Below are 20,634 nucleotides of genomic sequence, written 5' to 3'. Positions count from 1 at the left end.
GCTACTTTCCGAACAGATTTAAAGAAATCACACTGACTTTAATTCCCAAATCCGGAAAATCCCCATACCTGGTAACAAGCTACAGACCAATGTCATTACTAGAGGTGCCCGGTAAAATCTTCGAAAAAATTCTGAACTTCCGGTTAAGACTACACCTAAAGGAAAACAACTCCCACTACCCCCTGCAATTTGGGTTCAGGCAGAGCCGAGGAACATCGCACGCTCTCGCCATAACAGCGGAGACAATAGCACAGAGGAAGGCTGACAAGGGGCAATGCCTCGTTGTCATGCGAGACATCACGAAAGCGTTCGACAAAGTCTGGCACCTAGGTTTAAAGTACAAAATCCTTCAGCTCGATCTCCCTGCCTCTCTAGAAAAGCTACTATGTAACTTTCTAGATGACAGGAAGGCGAGGATAAGAATTGGAAATTACCTAGGCGAAAGCTTTGCCCTACGCTGCGGAATCCCTCAGGGCAGCGTGTTATCCCCAACGCTCTTTGCAATATACACCAGAGACATCCCAATCCTACCACTGGAACGAACATAACATATGCCGACGACATAACACAAATCGTAGGCTACTAAGTCCCTTCCGTCAACATGGCGCAAAGAGCATTAACACGCGAAATCGAGTCTATCAACATTCAACAAGTATGAGATGAAATGGAAGATCCAGACAAACCAATCTAAATTCACCGCCATCCGACTCGGCTCGAGGAAACAAGAGAAAATAGTAACGAAAACAGGAAGGCACCTTACTGCAGACTGGGGCAAAATCCTGGGACTTACAATCTCCAGGAGAGGCTTCTGTGACCATGTATCCCAAAGGAGAGCCATTGCCGCCAACACTCTTAATAAACTATACAGATTTTACGATATGCCCATCAAAAGAAAGACACACCTAGTAAAAGCTTTAGTCCTCCCGGTCCTCGCCTACCCTCCTGTCCCAACACACACACTCAGCTGCTCAGCAGAACACAAATCAGCAAACTTCAAGTCAATCAAATCTGAGATTTGCGACAAACCAGACACCCTTACACAATGTCGACCGAGGAGATCCACCAATATACAAAGACTCTGCCACTAAATATCAGGCTTCACCTGAAGGCAGAGAAAATTTGGAACAGATTATCAACCTTAAATATCTGCACTGTAAAAACTCTCCTCAACAACCAGCAAAATATACGTCACTAATCAAGCAGCCTTTCCCTGAAGTCTGCAACATCTCCAGACACTTCCAGACCCACTGTTCCATTAACAAAATTCCCGATTCAGTCACTTAGCTAGTTAACACTTGCCTCACAGACACTCCACAAACACAACTATGAAAACCACCCACACCATTTACAACACCAACTCCTAACAACACCCTGAAGCTACCTTAACACAATTTAACACAACATCCAAATATTTAACCTCTTAACCGCATGCAAGGTGGCCGCCCACCGTCTGTCTACTTCTACTGTCCTTCTCTTCGTACCTGATCTTCCTCTTCCCCCTCCTTTTCTAATAAGAAAAAAAAAAAAAGAAAAAAAAGGAGGGGCCTCTGGGTTCAACCCGAGGTGGATAGACTATAGTAGTTTTTGTTGCAGTAGTAGTAGTAGTAGTAGTAGTAGTAGTAGTATCATTACTAATATAATGTTAAAGGAAGTGCAGTGGATGATAAGTACAACAATAACATAATGTCTAGACAATAAGAAACGAAAATATAAGATACACGATACTAATGGTGCCACCAGAGGCTTCCCGCAACTCGGAGGTCACCTCGTGGCCAGCTCCTTTCCTTCACCAGAGGCTTCCCGCAACTCGGAGGTCACCTCGTGTCTAGCTCCTTTCCTTCACCAGAGGCTTCCCGCAACTCGGAGGTCACCTCGTGGCCAGCTCCTTTCCTTCACCAGAGGCTTCCCGCAACTCGGAGGTCACCTCGTGTCTAGCTCCTTTCCTTCACCAGAGGCTTCCCGCAACTCGGAGGTCGCCTCGTCCGCAGCTTCACTGTCCGTCACTGTAGGGGTGGGCAGGTACCGGTACCAGTACCGGTACTAATGGTACCAGCTAAACGGTACGGTACCGGTACCAGATTGCTCGGTACCGGTACCAGATTGCTCGGTACCGGTACCAGTTGCTCGGATTTATTTATTGGATTTATTGATAATTCTTCATGTCCGATTTTTTTTTTAGGTTGCTAATAAATATTGTTATTGTTATTAGACTATGATCGAGTACATCCATAATAACTATACATGCTATTTTTTTATCGAAAAAATAAATATTCACTTCATTCAGAGAGAGAGAGAGAGAGATCACCATCTAGTAAGTGGATATCTCGGTGATATGGGTAGTGGGTACTCGATCATAGTCTAATAACAATAACAATATATATTAGCGTTTTCTAAAGACTCGTGGGACTCACTAACTTTTAACCCAAGACTTAGTTTTCTTTTTACTTGCCACTGTTAAATTCGTATGACTCGTTAACTTTGAGAGAGAGAGAGAGAGAGAGAGAGAGAGAGAGAGAGAGAGAGAGAGAGAGAGAGAGAGAGAGAGAGAGAGAGAGAGAGAGAGAGAGAGAGAGAGAGATCATATTTATCCAATAAAGTATTAACGAAAAAAGTTTGAATCCCTTGCCGAGAGTTTTTGGCTATAAAGAATTGCACGATGGATTATATAAGATGATTAAATATTGGAGGTGAGTAGGCGAGAGAGAGAGAGAGAGAGAGAGAGAGAGAGAGAGAGAAATCATATTTATCCAATAAAGCATTAACGAAAGTTTGAATCCCTTGGCGAGAGTTTCTGGCTATAAAGAATTGCATGATGAATTATATAAGATGATTAAATATTGGAGGTGTAGCAGGCGAGAGAGAGAGAGAGAGAGAGAGAGATCACCACTTAGTGAGTGGATATCTCGGTGATATGGGTAGTGGGTACTCGATCATAGTCTAATAACAATAACAATATTTATTACCAGCAGGGCATGGGAAGAGGGGTGGCCGGACGCCTCCTGGAAGGTGAAGACGGCCACCTTCCGCGAGGTGGGTCGCCAGCACCCTCCCCTCAGCTTGAGGCTGAGCGTCACCTTGGTGGGGCTCGCCCCGGCGCCGGTGCCGCCAGCCACGAGGCACGTGCCGGAACCAACGCGACGGATGGTCTGTTTGTACAGGATTTTGCTGAACATTTGAATGTTATGTTTGGTGTTTTGTACAGTGAAGGAAGCAGTGCCAGTTACGCCACTTATGAGATGGTGGAGGCAGCCATGCCTTGAACGCCTGACCCTTCCCTCACCACTGCCACGGCCCTGCTTCCCAAACTGCTTGTTGGAAACAAGTAACATAACCAGGTATATGCATATAAAAAACAAAAAATATATATATATATATATATATATATATATATATATATATATATATATATATATATATATATATATATATATATATATATATATATATATATATATATATATATATATATATATATATATATATATATATATATATATATATATATATATATATATATATATATATATATATATATATATATATATATATATATATATATATATACACACAAGAGAGAGAGAGAGAGAGAGAGAGAGAGAGAGAGAGAGAGAGAGAGAGAGAGAGAGAGAGAGAGAGAGAGAGAGAGAGAGAGAGAGAGAGAGAGAGAGATCTGACTATTCTGCTCCTTCTTTCAGAGGGGTTTTGAAGGGGTCCATTCCCTCACCCAATATCTGCACCACGATTACGGATACCCATTACTTAAATGCATTACATAAATGTATTCACGATTCTCGTTTGTTGATGTATTTCGTGCATTACACAGAATATGAAGAAATTGTAGTAAATTAATGAAGCCCTGTTGAGTGTCCGCTCTCCAACAGGTTTCACCGAAACCAAATCTGCTTAGCTGCCTATCACCATCAACCAATCACCAGCAAAAGAGTAGGTATGCCCTTCCTACGTCACCTGTGGGGAGGGGCTTCTGGGTTCAACCCGAGGTGAATAGACTATAGTGCAGGCCACCCTCCCTGTGTCACTTTGCCTTATTCTACAGTAAACCAACTCGAGGCGCTGTGGGGTGTGTTGGAGGGGAAGCAAGGCAGCGTGATGGTCTTCAGAGGTGGCAGTGGGGAGGCAAGTGTGTTGGTTGTTGAAGAGAGGTTGATTGGTCATGGTTAGTGGCTACAGGTAGCTGGGTGTGTTTCTAGGAAGTAAGGTGCTGGTGGGTGGTGGCAGCAGGGAGGTGTGGGTATATTGTCGAGGAAGTTTGGCTGTATGGTGTTCGGTGTGGTGGCTTAAAGGCGAATGCAAGACTACAGATGACTTTCAATCTACATCCGTGTCAAAATTTCCTTCGACACTACCCACATCTTTCATATATTTGTAAGAACCTTCGGTGAGTTAATTCAGTGGAGCTTAGTGCATACGGCAACCTTCTATGAGGGACTCTGCCCCCTCTACCTCATGTGTTTTAACATTTCATCACTTTGAGATACTCTGCCGCTTGGGGCCAAACAGGTTTGCCCACACATTTTATTGCTATTTAAACCTTTTGAAGGTTAGTAGAAATTATATATGGCAACAGGATAGATTGTTGATTTAGCCATACCATGATAAACAATTAGATGTTACACTTTTCCTCCCTCTTCTCGCTTGGAAATCAACTTGGTCTTAATTTCTAAGGTGATTAATGTTCTTACTCTATTTTGCAGGCTCAGCTAAAGTTGTATTGCAGAAGTTGCAAAAATATGTATTTTCAATGCAAAAGGCAAAAATATGCCTCACCTCAACATACCTTTGAGAATACAATGCACTGTAGCATATCTATTGGTTGTGGCATCATAGTTTTAAAAAAAAGCATTCATAGCAGCATAATTCATGGTAACATTTGCTCATTGTCGAATATCCAACTGTAGAGGGATAGAAAAAGAGATAGAATGACACACACACACACACACACACACACAAAGGTACATTTTCCCTTATAGGTATTCTAAGATGGACTCACAATACAAACACTTTCTATGAGCTACCTCACTTCATTTGTAGTTTGTTCCCAGTAATCCATGAAATATATAAATAGTTCTTTGGATCCTAAACTAAATAGCTAGACTGAAGTAACTATGTAATAGCTTAATAGCAATACAGTGAGTTATACTAAAGTTTATTATGAAGAACAATAGTACAGCATTAACTAGTCATACTCAATTGATGACTGATACAAAACGCTCTTGCCAGAACATTAGAGATAGAGATGGAAGAAAATTCTTTAAGAAGTTTCAGTTGTAGACTTCTTGTTAGCATTATATACCAGTGGTGGTCACATGTTTCATACAAATTAATAACTTTGAATAACATTAGCAATGAATAATGTCCACTTTAAAACCTTGACTGAATTCCATCTATTTACAGTCAGCCATCTTCTTTTAATTTCACTGAAAATCTGCACTATCACTCATCAATGTCCATGCAAGAAAAATACTGACCGCAGCCTCAGAGGAGTAGTCACACAACACACGAGTCTTTGCTCAGTCTGCTGGCACTGGAGAGGCTAGGTTGCCACGCTCATCTACCACGTATATTTTTTCCAATACATGGAATAGAGAGACAGAGTCTATTGCTCATCCATAAGAATCATTAAAAAATGTCAACGAATGTCAGACTGCACATCAATTTTCATCACTGTCCATAACACACTGGAAGAAGGATTTCCTCAGCACTCATGGGGAAAATATATACATATAATATGCATATCAAAACACTTGAATGGAAAAAATGGAAAAAATGTATCACAATAACTAATGAACAATATTAAAGTAATAATATAACCTCACCCAATCTTCACTTGTGTAGAAATAGTTATCAAATTATTTTCCCATGTAAAAAAGCATAATAATAATAATAATAATAATAATAATAATAATAATAATAATAATAATAATAATTATAAATGACAATGATGGATTATATTGAGGATTTCACACTCCAATATTATTAGCCCATTACATTCTATTAGCTTTACTGATCTAATAAATTCTGTTAGAGGAGACCCTTTCATGATAGAAGAGCCTTGCATCTCTGTATACAGTTTCCTCCAGATCATTCTCACAAGAGCACAACCCATGCACAGAAGGGAAGATACACAGAGACAAAACACTGTGTTGTGACCCTCCTGGTACTACAGCCAGCTTTTATCTCCCAAATTTTTATCGATTGCAACGTAGCAAATTATCTTCTTGGGCTGTCCATGTTGCCCCTAAGGAACCTATGTTGTGGAGCAGCATTAGTCATACTGGGGTTAGCCAAGGCTGTCTTTACACATTGTTGAGAGCAGTTTCACCACATCTGCCTTGGTCCCTCATGGTTGATACATAGGTAGTCTCCCTCTTCTTCAACTAACTCACCCTCCCCTCATCTGAAGCTGTGTGGCAGTAGTAGCCATGGGCAGTGCCCCAACAATGATCAGCTGCACAATGAGATCCTATGATTGCTTCCCCATGACACTAGCAGCTTTATTTCCCTTTGCCAACCACTATGTCATACTTAATTAACCTCGTTGGTGCATACTGATGCCACATGCATCCAAGGGTAAAGTTTAATTACAGATGACTAGTGAAAAAACACATCCTCTTTGGTGTCATGCCTGTTAACCCCTTGACTGTAACATTTAGTTTAAGCGGACAGTATGTTTGTGGCTTTCTTGAGGAAGCCAAGCTCTCACAAAACTGCATCAACTATGTATCAGTGTACTCTCCTTCAATCTGGGCATCCTGAAGTGAATTTTGTCTATTTATAGCTAAAACACTCTGGTATTTAGAAATTCTGAACAAAAGTTAGACATTGGTGATAAAAAGCATCTTATACTTACTAAATTGAAGAAAAATGTATTGCCACAGTAAACACTGAACAAATCAACACAAATGCAAACCACACAAAGAAATGGGTCTACTGATATAGTACAGTGTTGATGTGCAATATAAGAAAATCAAACTTCAGTGAAAATATTATTGGTGAAGTTTATAGTGATTCTGGTGGTAGTTGGGCTTAGTAAGCACTGAATCAATCCACAGAACTTTTTTTCTTTTACAAGATCCTTGGGTTGTGCTTCATGCTGTGGCTGTGCCTGAAGGTCCACCCTGGTGGTGGCTGGAACATGGGAGGTGACATGGATGGTGCCCCTTGTGTTTATGAGGCCCAGGTTTTCATGAGAAGACTGGAAAAACTACATCCAGAGATGCTAGACTGTTCTGACAGAAAGATTTTGTTAAGCAAAAAAATGAATAAGTATTTATATGATAAATAAAAATAAAAATAATAAATCATATCAGCATAACAATATCCATGAGGAGGAGCAGGGTATTGACAATAATAATGATAATAATGGTTGTAATAAAAAAAATAATAAAAATACTACAGTAAAAAGCCTTCCTTACTTTATGATCTTTTAACAATTTCTGTATGACCCAAAACTTTTCAACATGAAGATGACACTCACATAATGACAAGCTTGATAGAAATCTACTTGCCCTCTGGCACCTTGTCACATTTCCTGTGCACAGACTTTACAGTTTTTTCTTCTCTAAATATTGAAAACATTCAAAACACAAGGATAAATTTATATGTAATAGATAAGCTAATAAAATAATAATCTGCAGTAACCAAATGAAATACTGGCAAAGAAAAGTTAAGTCTTAAGTCATCTTCTGTCAATACCTCAAAAATTTCTCTGACGGACGTTGCAGGACTCACATCTGCAAAGACAAAACTGTAAGCAATGTGTTCAAACATGCAGAAGGAACTTTAAATACTTTCATTTCAATCAACTACCTTACTTTTCCATGATCCTTAAAAAAAGCTTCAGTAATTAGTGAATATGATAAATAAAAACAATGGTGGCAGGTTAAGTGAGTATATGAGATGGATGGAGAGAAAAAGAGGTTCCCAAGACATTCTTAATGTAAATAATTGGAAGGTGTTAGATCTTCTCATAAAGTCTTTCTCAGGATGCCTCTTTTTGCATCCATTATCCAGTAAACTAAATGAAGATTGGTGGCGAATGGTAATGTATGTATGACCAAGTAACTGTCAATCATCATATGGTTTTAAATACTACAGCCTCTTCTCATGGCCCAATATTTTGTAACGGGTAACTTAACTATCTTCTAGGGTATTTTCATGCTAATTGCTCTTCTGAACTTTTTTTTGCTAACTGCCTGCCACCACCACTCCTGCAACCCAGCCAAACAAGACTTTAAACTCTAACTCATTTCCTATGCTGTCCAAATCCCTTATGCAAGAGTTGACCAGCATCTTCATTCTTTATTCTTTTTGAAGATAAAACTGGAACAGACCTCTTCTTTCAAGAGGGGAGTGTCATGACTCCTCACTAACTGAATCTGACCCTCTTTTTCGGCTACTACAATCCTCTTTGAGGGCACAGCACTATAGCTTTATTTTCCCCTTCAGCTGCTTCCTTAACTGTAAAAAGAAATACTGGGGTCTTAAAAGTTACCTTTTGTCTCCTCTATCTAAGGCTTGATATTACCAGTGATAAAATAAGCATTAACCCCTTCAACACGAGGACACGTATACTGCGTCCTTGCATGCCCCGTACCATATCTGAGGATGCGCATACTGCGTCCTGGCTCGCTTTTGCCAATATGCAAGTTATTTTATCTATATTTATGCTTATATCTCAAAATTATAAATTAATTTAGGTTTCTTTATGTGCACCATTTAATTCTGCATGTTTTCATTTATAATACATGATGATTATGTCGAGTTTATGGCTGAAAACTTGTTATATTCAATAGTGACATTTGAAATTTGACGTGCGTGGCGATCCCGGATACGGCGCGGGGCGCTGTTTTGGCTTGGCAGTAGTAAGTTTCTTTATGTGCACCATTTAATTCTGCATGTTTTCATATATAACACATGATGATTATGTTGAGTTTATGGCTGAAAACTTGTTATATTCAATAGCGACATTTGAAATTTGGCGCGCGTGGCGATCCCGGATACGGCGCCGGGCGCTGTTCTGGCCCGGCTGTAGTGAAGGGGTTAAAAATAACATGGAAAAAAATAAATAAATAAATAAAAAAAGTGAGCAGAGTTGACTTCTGGGTAGCATGCCACATGCCCATATAACTGGACTTGGCTTTCACAGATGGAGCAGGTAATAGGCCTTGATCCAGTCTCACTGAGTAATCGCTGGTTTGACACAAAGTTGTTCAAGCCATGGCCCATGATTCCAAGTTGGAACTATTACCAAAGGCATCACTCTACCAAGTCAAGGAAACTAAAAAAAAAAAAAAAATCACTAGCCATGACCGAGATGTACAGAGGAATGTCAGCTGAGTAAAAGGGAAGTCACCAACTCCTTGCCTGGCTTGCACTGCATACTGCAACTCTCCATCCACATAAATCCCCCCATATAATTGATAAATTATGCAATTTTGTTATAGTTTTGTGCAGCTTACACCACTAATACAGATACTACATTGATTTTGCACATCTCAAGTCTTAATGCAGATAATCACAACAAACTAACAGCACCTTGGGAGGATATGGTGATAGGTTAGTATCTGAGTCACCATGCAAATAATGTTGTTTTGGATAATGCAGATGTAGATAACTGAACTTTAATTGTACACATATGAAACCAAGCTGACTCGAATCATTGATTCTGAAAACTATGACCACCATACCTATTGTTAAACTGGTCCCTCACTATTCTCTCACATCACATATTTAAAGAAGTATTGTTTGCAGTGGTAGAAAAGACTAGGAAGCTTCTCTTCATAAAAATATGCAAACTAACAAAAACAACTAATGTCAACACAAAAAAAAAAATTACAAAAATATATAAACTTACCCTGAAAATTAACGCATCTTGTATTTGTGAGATTCTTGGCAGTCTGATAACTCTCCGTGGAACTCCATGTCAATGTGGAAGTCCAAGTCACGGTTGTTGCGCTCGTTGGGCTTCATGGTGAAGGTGCCGAAGATTTCCTCCCCGTGCTTCACAGTCAAGTAGTCGTCAAAGTAAAATACCGTCTGCTTCCAGTGGGTATACCTGGCTTCAGGAGCTGAAAGGGGAACAAAATTAAAATATAAAAATAAGATAAATAAATCACACAAGCAATGCATAAATCAACATTGCAAATAAAGGTGACTGCCAATGATACACACACACACACATATATATAGTGTTAAACAGAAGGGTGGACAGTAGAAAATGGAGTCAGTACATCAATTTAATGTAAACAAATGATGCAATTTTTTATCAGAGTTTTTAAAGGTAAAGGTGGGTGCATATGCTATAGCTGCGCGTGGCTGCAGAGCTCATCATCCATTGGCCCTTTGAGTCTGTGGTAGGTAATTACCATTTATCCCAGGACACGGGCCAATGTGAAATCCAGGATTGCCACAGTTTACCTTCCCTAGGTTTCCCTAGGTACTCATTTACTTCCCAAAAGGGAAGATAAAGAGTTGGGTGAGCTGCACGCAGACTGCCCAGGCCATGATTCAAACTCGGACCCACAGAATGGTAAGGTGTGTGTAAAATCATGAATGAAGTGGAATGGCAGTCAATGTGGATAAACCCTATGTTATAGGGATGGAAACACTAACAACATTGACATATGGTAAAAGAAATTTGGTACCAGAATATATGACTTGTATGAGACATGTTTTGTGAAGGTAGATAATTAAGTAGAAGGATGGAAAGTTCCCAGTGGTATGGATGCACATATTAGTAATATTAAAAAGAATAAACAGAAGAAGAATTTACTTATTTCTCTAAAGTGCAAATTCTTCCAAAGAATTCATTAGCACAACAAAAAACCTCACCTAGTTAATCATACCACAATTTACAAACATCAAACATTGATCAAGTCAATAACAGTAACAAACTAAACTCTGCAATCCTCCATCACAACAGCCCCGAGATCTGAGCTTTCCTAAAATTAAAAGTTGCCTTTTGAAACATTCAGTAAGCTGTATTACAGTGGTAGTCTGTTATACAGCTGACAAACTTTTGTTTTTATCAATTGAATGTCACACATTGCAATTAGGTAATAATTGTACAATCATTCTTATATTATACATAGGAATACATAGGAAGAACAGACACCAGAAGACCTATCGGTCTATGGCGAGGGTGTCTGTTTACTACCACTACTACTAGTAATCTACGTGTGGTAGAACAGGACAGAATAGATGAAGGCTATGACGGTATTGTATTCCATGAAAAATTTGTATCACAAATATAAAAAATCCTTACCAGTTGAAAAGCCAGTTCTCTTGTGACATTTTGTGAATTCTATATTGAAGTATGTGATTAGGGCATGAACATAGTCATTCCTCAGCACCTGCAAAGAAAAATAAAGATATATAAATACACAGTTATATCCTCATAATGGTGTCAGTGGTCAATGCAAAAGGAGAGGACAAGACTGGCTGGTTACAAGGGTTGGGAGAGAGGAGGCTCCTGAGAATCATTGTAGGATATTTGAGAGAAGAAAACAGACTAGCGTGTTTGCGAAGTCATATTGTTAGAGTAAAGAGCACAACAGAGTAAGATCATATTGGAAAAGAGGATTTAGGAAGTAGCTGAGTTTAAGTACATATGGACAATCTTATATAGGCATGTAAGCATGGAGGGAGAGATAAGGAAGAGCAGCGAAGGGCAGACAGATAATAGTTGCATAGGTGCAGTAGCTACAAAAAAAAGTTTTGAGTATGGGGATAAAAAGGGGTATAAGAAATGGAATTATCCTCTGAACTCGCCATGTTCATCACACATGAATGCAGAATGAAACACAGCAATCATGAGCTGTATTGCTGCATGTGGTGTGTAAGGAGAACATAATGAAAGAATGTATGAGAGGTTTGGTATGAGTGTAAAAGGACTGGCTTGTGGCCAGAGCACTAGATAAAAAAAATCTAAGTACAAACAGTTGGACAAATAAGATTGTCAACATTACCTGTAAATGGAATGGAGCACTGAAGGCAAGGTCTTCCTTCTTCACTGTATACAAGTCGACTTCTTTCACTAAACATGAGTTAGTCACCACCTGGAAGATTGACAGGATTTGAAGAATTTCAGGCACATGTTTAAAAGCATTTCCTGAGCCATAACTAGGTTGCCAAAATATAGTTTTGAGAATCATAACACAGGTTGTCAAAAAATTTGTCCACAGTATAAGGCACAGCTTTCCAAAGTACAGGGTGGATTATCCCATTTCACATTTGATACCTGCAAAGAATTCTACTTATCAAAAGAGCCAAGATGGGCCTCACACCAAAGAAAAAATTCACTCAATGCCAAAGTTACTACAAATATATTGCTTATAAAAAAATATATTCACATAAAACTATAATGCATGAACCATTGTAATAAATAAATGTTTGGAGCAGTGGATATATTCATGTATGTATATCCCTCACACTCACACCCACTCAGAGGAAATAATAAAAAAATACACACAAATTGGTGAACATAAACTGACAACATTGGTAACATAATAAAGGCAATCAAAATAAATAAAAATGGCAATGGTCAGGATGCATGTCTAGGAGAGGACCACAGATGGAAAAGAACCAATCGATCAATGGGGGCCTGCACCAAGTGTTGGAGGAGAGGAGGCTTCTGAGAATCTTTGTAGGATATTTGAGAGAAGAAAACAGACTATCGTGTTTGTGAAGTCATACTGTTACCCACCCTACGACTCCAAACCCGGGGGTTTCCTCCAGTCCCCCTTCCCTTCCCAAGAATGACAGACTGCGAAATACAGATATAAAAAGACCCAAAGGGAGACCACCCACACAGCAGATGGCAAGAAATTTAGATTATGAAAAATTTACATCAAAATTAGAAACCAGAAGCACAGGACAGAAACAAATGGAAACACTTGTGAGGCAAATGTCCTGCAGTGAAATGGTACAGGCTGATGATGATGATGATTAACCACTGCCTGATGATGGAAAGGAGAGGTAGAAGATAAAGCTACACAGCTACATCTGAGGTCAGAGAGCATCCTAAGAGCATCAATAACCATAAAGAAACAATTCACAGTAACAAGATAAGCATGCCAGTTAAGGGATTAGATATAAGTTTTGTTATTAATGCTGTATTCTTACTATTTTGTTCTTATCTTAAACTCTGATTACTGACTACAAAACCCTACTACAAGTAAGCTGCAAGACCCACCTGCTTTGCCTCCACTACATCTACCAGAGGTTCCGTCATGGCCACTTCCCTGATGCACGACATGTCAAACCCGTACACGCTGTCCCACCAGTTGATTTTGTCATCCTTGTACTGGCGATCCTGAGGGAAATGGTCAGCTTTCAATTAAAATACTAACATTAATAAACTTCAATCTGCAACACATTATGTTCCCAGATCTAATATATATATATATATATATATATATATATATATATATATATATATATATATATATATATATATATATATATATATATATATATATATATACTAGGCCGACTAATTTTAGCACACTACACTTCACACCAGTGAAATATTCCCAAATGTTACCTCAATTCCTGCCACAAAGAGTGTAGCTCGGTCTGGGAACAACATGCCTTCAGGGGCAAGCCACTTGTCCCTGGCATACAAGACAGTCTCCAACATGGACTCGTAGAACAGACAGTAGCCCATCCACTCACTGATGATGATGTCCACCTTCTCAACTGGCAAGGTGACCTCCTCCACTTTGCCCTGGATGATCTCCACAACTGTAAATGCAAATGTATAAATAACATTGAAATTATAACAGTGTTCTCTTGGTTTGAAAAATCTAATTACACCATACAGAAAACTATAAAAAAAGATACTGTACAGCACAAACACAAAATCAAGCCAAATTTGATGAGATTTCATCATTACTAGAATATAAGAAATGATATACAAAAGCAATCACAAGCCTTCAGATGGGAATATTTTCTGATATATACCATTACATAATTATGATAAATATCTGGCCTCTTAAAGACAGAGTACTATTACAATTCATTCTAAGGATTTATATTAATGAGTACAAAAGACTTACCCTTATCTAAATTGTTGGCAGTAATGATTTTCTTTGCATGTTCCACAATGTTTGACATTTCAATGCCAATAACACGAGCTGCACCGGCCTTGGCGGCAAACATGGAGAGGATGCCCGTCCCACATCCAACGTCAAGGACAGTCTGGAAATATACACCATGTCAGTAATCATCAAATTATTATTTACGATTCTATTTAAATACCCATCACTTGACACTTCACTTCACCATAGCAAATAATACTATAACTCTCATGTGAGCCTTTCAATACAGGTTTCCCTCAATTTATGATTGGGATATATTCCTGGAAACCCAACTGTAATTTCAAATATTGAATAGGGAGACCTTTATCACTCAAACTCTCGAACACATTATCATTACTTTCTTCATCCCATCTTAGCACAACACATCCTTACCTTGCCCTTGAACAAATGTCTGTTGTGGTACATTGCATTACGATATGTGAGTGTCCGGACTTCATCCTTCAACATTTCCTGAAAGATAAATTCATTTAGTACCTGGCATTCACAAACAAATAAATGGAAAGATAATTATCCTGTAACACAATAATGAAAATGTAACATTCTAAAATAGAACAATAAGCATAAACAATTTACAATATTATACATTTACTAACAAGTAGTTACCATTCCACACCAAATTTTGATGTTTCATGAATGTAGTTTCAATGTACTGCACATTAGAACAATTACTGTCAGCCAAAACTATAGGAATCATAATGGATTGAAAAATAAATTTGAAACATGACATTATATTTGGTCTGAGTCCTCAGGATATTTATTAATGCCTCTGAAGCAAACCCGATGGAATAAACCTCTATGATGGACTCAACCTATTGCACTCCACACATACCATAAAACACCTGCCTAGAAATCTAAAACTAATGACATGTTTTTAAAAATTTATAAGTATCATATTCTGTAAAATCTATGAATTCAGGAAGGAGTATACTGGACACATTCAATCTACTAACCTCATGAATACCAAAATGGGCATATGAGTCAAAGTAATAGTCCTTGGATGTCATTTCGTCTACGGGCATCCTCTCCACTCTCTTTTCCTTGTCGCATATTTTCTCCATTTTGTTCGTGTCTCCAGCAACGATCTGTGGGAAAAAGAAGGATAGCTACTGGTGAAAGATATATACAAACATACAAAATATATTTTTTTACATTCAGCCAGTAACGTCGGTAGACTTTCTTGATGGGGCCTGTTGGTCAGACCAGTTTGCTAGTGACACGTGCAAGTATATATAATTAGTGTATCTTTGTTCTGTTATTTTCAGTTTGATAAATATCCTACTAGAACAACTCCCATTTGGCAGAAAGAAACTTCCTAAATACTCGTTATTAGTTCATTAATACCAATTCAATTCCAAGGGCAGTAGCTTACTAGTAGTAGTAACAAATGAAATTATAAATATGTAAATCCTGAAGGTAGGATAAGGTTGTGGGTTCCAAAGACCTGCACAGGAGTTTATGTCGGCCCCACACCCACAAGATTTTTTGACATGTTTCTTCTAATTGCAGTATCTGAGCCTGTACCTGCCCTGCACCCAAATATTTCAGTAGCCCCAAGAGACAACACTATCACTACAAGGGGTCATTGTCTCAAGCTCCAAAATATCAGGTTAAGAACTCAAAAGAGAGGAAATTTCTTTGACGCAAGGGTAATAAACGAGTGGAATAAACTACCCAAAAGTGTCGTCCGTAGCCCTTGCATCAACACCTTAAAAAACAGATTAGACAACTTTGGGAGAGATGCACAGAGAAGAGGCACCCTTATGAGTAGTTAGCTCCCTGCCTCTTTACGGTCACTGAGGTAAACAATCGCTAAGATAAAAGTAGAAAGCCAACACCAACCACATCTACCCACGTCCTATCCACACAGCAAATTTGGGGGGCATTATTCACCAGTACAGGTCCCTCCCACTTTATGATTAGATTACTTTCTTGGAAGTGATCATGAAGCAAAATGATCATTTAACAAACTTGGTTTAATTACTAGGGATGCATTTCTAGGCTCTTATATCAGTTACCTGAATCCCCTACTATGTAATATTGATGATGCTTTATAGACTGTATTGAAATTATTACCAAAGCAAATATACACGTATTACCTACACACTTGCATAAATACACCTGTAAAATAGCATAAATTAAGACATTAAGACTTGTAAAAGAGCAAGATTGATCGAATTGAGAACAAAGGTATTATAAAAATGACGGTCATTGAAGTGAACCATCGTAAAGTAGGAGAGACCTGCAGTATATGACGCACTGGTAAAACTAGAAGAGTAAAGCAATATAGGAAAACTTGGTACTGGTCTGGTTTTACACCCATCAGACTGTAGTCTGAAACTTTTTTTCTGACATGTCTCGCCTTGTTATTCACTGCTCTTTGTAGCTATTTCCCGCTGGAAAGGCTCGTGATACGCTTGCAACACAGTTTTCAATATGATGGTCGACCCAGCAGCTCATCTTCGGCACCATCAAAATGTTTTTTATTTAGTTCATTTGAGTGTTGTGAGATCTCATTCGTTGTGAATATCAATAATAACCATAATACGACCATGACATTGGTTAAGATTGGTATTGTCAATATGCCGATATCTTGTTTCCTACTTGCTCTTCTGTTGGCTGAAGAAGCAAGACGCCAGCAACTTCCAAAACAGCGGTGGACCACCACAACTGTGAGGCACAAGACCTCTAGACACAACTAAGTAAATTAGGTAAGTAAATTTTCTTATCTTCAAATTTCCTGAGAAACCCTACTTGTGCTACACTAGGAAAGATCAGAGATCAAAAGTGGAAATTGCCATGAAATGTGTGAGTGAACCAGCGTGGCCACACAGTGGAGTAACCCAGAACCCAGTCAGTCAGTGTCAAAGGTGCTGTAGTGCGGCGACTATGCCTGATGAACGAGCCTCCCATAACCCACTTAGCCGGTGGACTTGGTCGACTCGGTAGGGAGTGGCTCTCTCGTCACACTGGTCGCGGGTTCAATCCCAGGCTGGCCAGGCAGCCGGCGAATACCCTCTCCTGGTCTTGATTAATTTCTCGTGTGTTTTGATACACACAGAGGTCGTGTTGGAGAATAGAAAAGAGAAAAAGGAAACTCTTGGGGCATGACAGAGGTGGGATCCTCTCCTGCAAATCTGCTGATTTTCCCCGAAGGGGTAACAGGTAGGATGGCCCATGCTCTCCGAGGGTAATAGAAAATGGGAGAATTGAAGGTATGTCTGAAAGATACAATGTGGAGTTATGTCTCAAAGGGACATTGTCAACACACAGAAATTAATCTGCATGGGGGGAAAGCCGTGTAGTGCAGTGACTATGCCTGATGAACGAGCCTCCCATAATCCACTTAGCCAGTGGGGTACCTCTTTAGCCGACTAGGAAGGGAGTGGCTCTCTCGTCACGCTGGTCACGAGTTCAATCCCAGGCTGGCCAGGCAGCCGGCGAATACCCTCTCCTGCTCTTAATTAATTTCTCGTGTGTTTCGATACACGCAGAGGTCGTGTTGGTGAATAGAAAAGAGAAATAGGAAACTCTCGGGACATGACAGTGCAAAATCAAGTACTGCAGGAGTGAGGAGCGGAGTCCCCCTGGGCTCGGAACAAGGGCCTCTACTTTTCCTAATCATGATGGGGAATATCAACAAAAAAGTTACCCAATCAAAAGTATCATCATTTGCAGATGACACCAGAATAAGCAGAGTTATAACAACCCCAGACGATGCCAAAACCCTACAAGCAGACCTAAACAAACTAACCAACTGGGCTGTGGACAACATGCCTTTCAACAAAGATAAATTTGAATTAATAAGATATGGGGAAAGTGCCCACCTCAAGACCTCACAGTACCAAGTGGAAGGTCAAGTAATTGCAGAGAAGAGCTCCCTATGAGACCTGGGGGTACTAGTCAGTAATGACTTTTCACCCACTGTGCACACTGACAACATCACAAGGACAGCCAGCAGGATGACTGGATGGATACTCCGCACCTTCCAGACGAGGGAACCCGAACATCTCCCCCCGCTCTGGAAGTCCCTGGTGTTGTCGAAAATGGAATACCTATGCCAGCTGTGGTCCCCACACAAAATGTTCAATATCAAGCGACTGGTACAGACACAAAGGGTCTTTACAAGGAAGCTGAACTCAATGAAAAACCTGAGTTACTGGGACAAGCTCAAGATGAAGGGAGAGATACTACATCATTTACACTTGGAAAATCCTGGAGAAGCAAGTGCCAAACCTATCACTGAAAACTGAAGGAGGGATTACAGGCCAGACACCCCCGATTTGGCCGCACCTGCTACAGAACATCCAATGAAGCAGTCAGTCAACGTCTTAGGTCCATACATGCTGCCAGCTTTACCAACGAGGGACCAAGACTATTCAACTGCCTGCCCAGGGACATCAGGGACACTACTAACTGCAGCATGGAAACCTTCAAGAGAAAATTGGACCGTTTCTGCAGGGGATCCCTGATGAGCCCCCTATCCTACACGCGACTACTCCAAGGGGGTCAGAGAGTATCCCTCCCTGATCAGCTGAGCCACATTAGGAGTGGAGCACAGTGTAGGGGCAGTGGACTCCCAAGTCGACCATGGTGAACATCACCTAAACTACAAAACAAGAGTGTCCTGTGGCAGCCAAAACCAGCAAATCACCACAGCTAAAATCCAAAAGGAGTGTGCATGCTCTGGTTTCTTACTAACAGGGGGTTTGCCCCCTTCAACCCTCCTTAAGGTCACTAAAAGACGTGAATTTATATGCAACCTCCTAACGACGGGGATCTGCTTCCCTCTACCCCGTTTCCACAATTAATCACATTAGGCGTATTGTGGTTATAATTCAACTGCACAACAAAAAGGCCTTAAAACACTCAAATGAACAAAAAAAAAAAAAAATCCTATCATATGGATGAAACAAACGCCAAAAACAGGCAGAAGTCATATAGGAAATGTACAGCACATGTCCACCAGCTCTCCCACACTGAAGAAGAGCAGAGTACATGAGCGTGGGGCCGAGGGCCAGGCCGGGGAGAAGGCAGGCCGCGGCCGCCTTCAGGCAGCGTGCGGCGCCTGCCTTGCCTTGCACACCACGCCTGCCACGCACGCCGCACGCCGCCCTCACCCTGCCCGCAGCACCTCCACGCCCCTGCACGCCCACACACACCCTTGGGCCGCCCCTCGCACGCCGAGCAGCCAGTAAACCAGGGCGAGAGGAGCCTCGAGTACCTGTGCTGTCCTTTGTTGTGGGTCGATGATCACACTCACGTGGCGCCAAAGGGACGGGGATTCGAAATGATAATGTGCTGTACAAAGGTTCCCGTCTCGGCGGCCGCGGTGTTCGTTACCATTTGGCCATAGGGATGAATTGGCGTCGCGGCGACACTGGTTTTAAATGTGACAAACGTGGATCAGCGTGGCGTGAATACCGGCACACTCACCTCCATCTGCTCGGCCATGATGCGCGTGGGAGAGTGGCTGGGGGCCGCGGCCCTCCCCACGGTACTCAGGACCACGCTACACCACTCTGCCCCTCACTACACTCCATTCCGACCCACTACCCTTGAAATAGCCAACCTTACAACAAAATACGTACCCCATCCTGCAATTTTAAACCATTCATTGTCTGAGAAAGGGACATGGTTGGTGCAAAATTACAGAATCCAGCATACCATTAGGCCTGGAGAGGGAAAGGAAGGACACTTGCCGAGAGGAACAGAGCGAAGCGCTCGGGGGAAAAACATATAACAACTAGTGTGACGGGAGAGATTTTAGTGCAAGAGGAAGCAAAAGTCACGGCTATTATTTACCCTGACGATAATGTTAACTTTTAGTATAGTAATCTAAAGCTAGCTGAGCTGGCTATGGGCTATAGTCATGCTATCGTATATCAATAAGTTGTCGTACGTAAACTTGTAATAATTAACTATAAAAATAAATAAATGAACGAATAGAATTGGTGACTGCCAGAGACTGTCTCCTTGGTGTCTAAACAAAAAAAATCAAGTAATTTGTATGTGTAACTTTAGTTCTCGTACAATGGGAGCAGCAGTGACCCCTGTGGAGGAAGCTATTATGCAACCTCTCTCTCTCATGGAAGCCATTACACAACTTCAGCCTCCTCCCTAGTTTGCCTCCCATTGAGCAGCTGCCGTGCGAAATTACATTAATATAAAATATTACCGTCCTCATCATGTTACAAACACTAGACTACCATGTCAGTGTGAGCCTCAACCTTCAGAAACTTCTAACCCAATGAAACTCGATCAATGGTGACCTTTTTTATCACATTTCTCTTAAATTTGTTCCAGCATCATTACGGCCCCAAATCGTACGATCAAAGCACCTTATCGGTAAATCCTATCAATATTAATACCAAAAGTTGTTCAAGATAAAGATCAACTCGCAAAAAAGGCTATGAAATAAAAATACAAAAGCAACGAGATGTTGACAAGGAGAGGAGCACCGAGGCCACGCGCAGTTATCTCAACCTCTTATAGTTAGGCTCTTACCTCAGGGGGT

The 20,634-nt window shown here is 40.4% G+C and overlaps 1 protein-coding gene across 5 annotated transcripts; it reads right to left on the bottom strand.

The window, feature by feature from the left end:
- Positions 1-5,148: 5,148 nt before the first annotated feature.
- On the bottom strand, positions 5,149-19,909 carry LOC126995434 (protein arginine N-methyltransferase 1-like). 5 transcript variants are annotated; one of them, XM_050854963.1, is made up of 10 exons: positions 19,785-19,909; positions 15,071-15,202; positions 14,493-14,570; positions 14,079-14,220; positions 13,565-13,764; positions 13,214-13,333; positions 11,988-12,077; positions 11,285-11,372; positions 9,875-10,088; positions 5,149-7,751 (listed from the first exon to the last, which is right to left on the bottom strand). In XM_050854963.1, the coding sequence occupies exons 1-9, from the start codon at positions 19,854-19,856 to the stop codon at positions 9,883-9,885; spliced, it is 1,128 nt and encodes a 375-aa protein (XP_050710920.1). In that variant the 5' UTR covers positions 19,857-19,909; the 3' UTR covers positions 5,149-7,751; positions 9,875-9,882. The 5 variants fall into 5 exon arrangements, with proteins under 5 accessions (XP_050710920.1, XP_050710921.1, XP_050710923.1 ...); XM_050854964.1 differs by having other exon boundaries at positions 19,709-19,847; XM_050854966.1 differs by lacking the exon at positions 19,785-19,909 and adding an exon at positions 19,554-19,694.
- Between the last annotated feature and the right edge of the window lie 725 nt (positions 19,910-20,634).

This window comes from Eriocheir sinensis, chromosome 8 (assembly GCF_024679095.1).
Source record: "Eriocheir sinensis breed Jianghai 21 chromosome 8, ASM2467909v1, whole genome shotgun sequence".
In the NCBI taxonomy this organism is placed as follows: Eukaryota; Metazoa; Arthropoda; class Malacostraca; order Decapoda; family Varunidae; genus Eriocheir; species Eriocheir sinensis.
The sequence above is the reverse complement of the archived record's forward strand: the minus strand, read 5'-3'. Positions and strand labels throughout refer to the sequence as shown.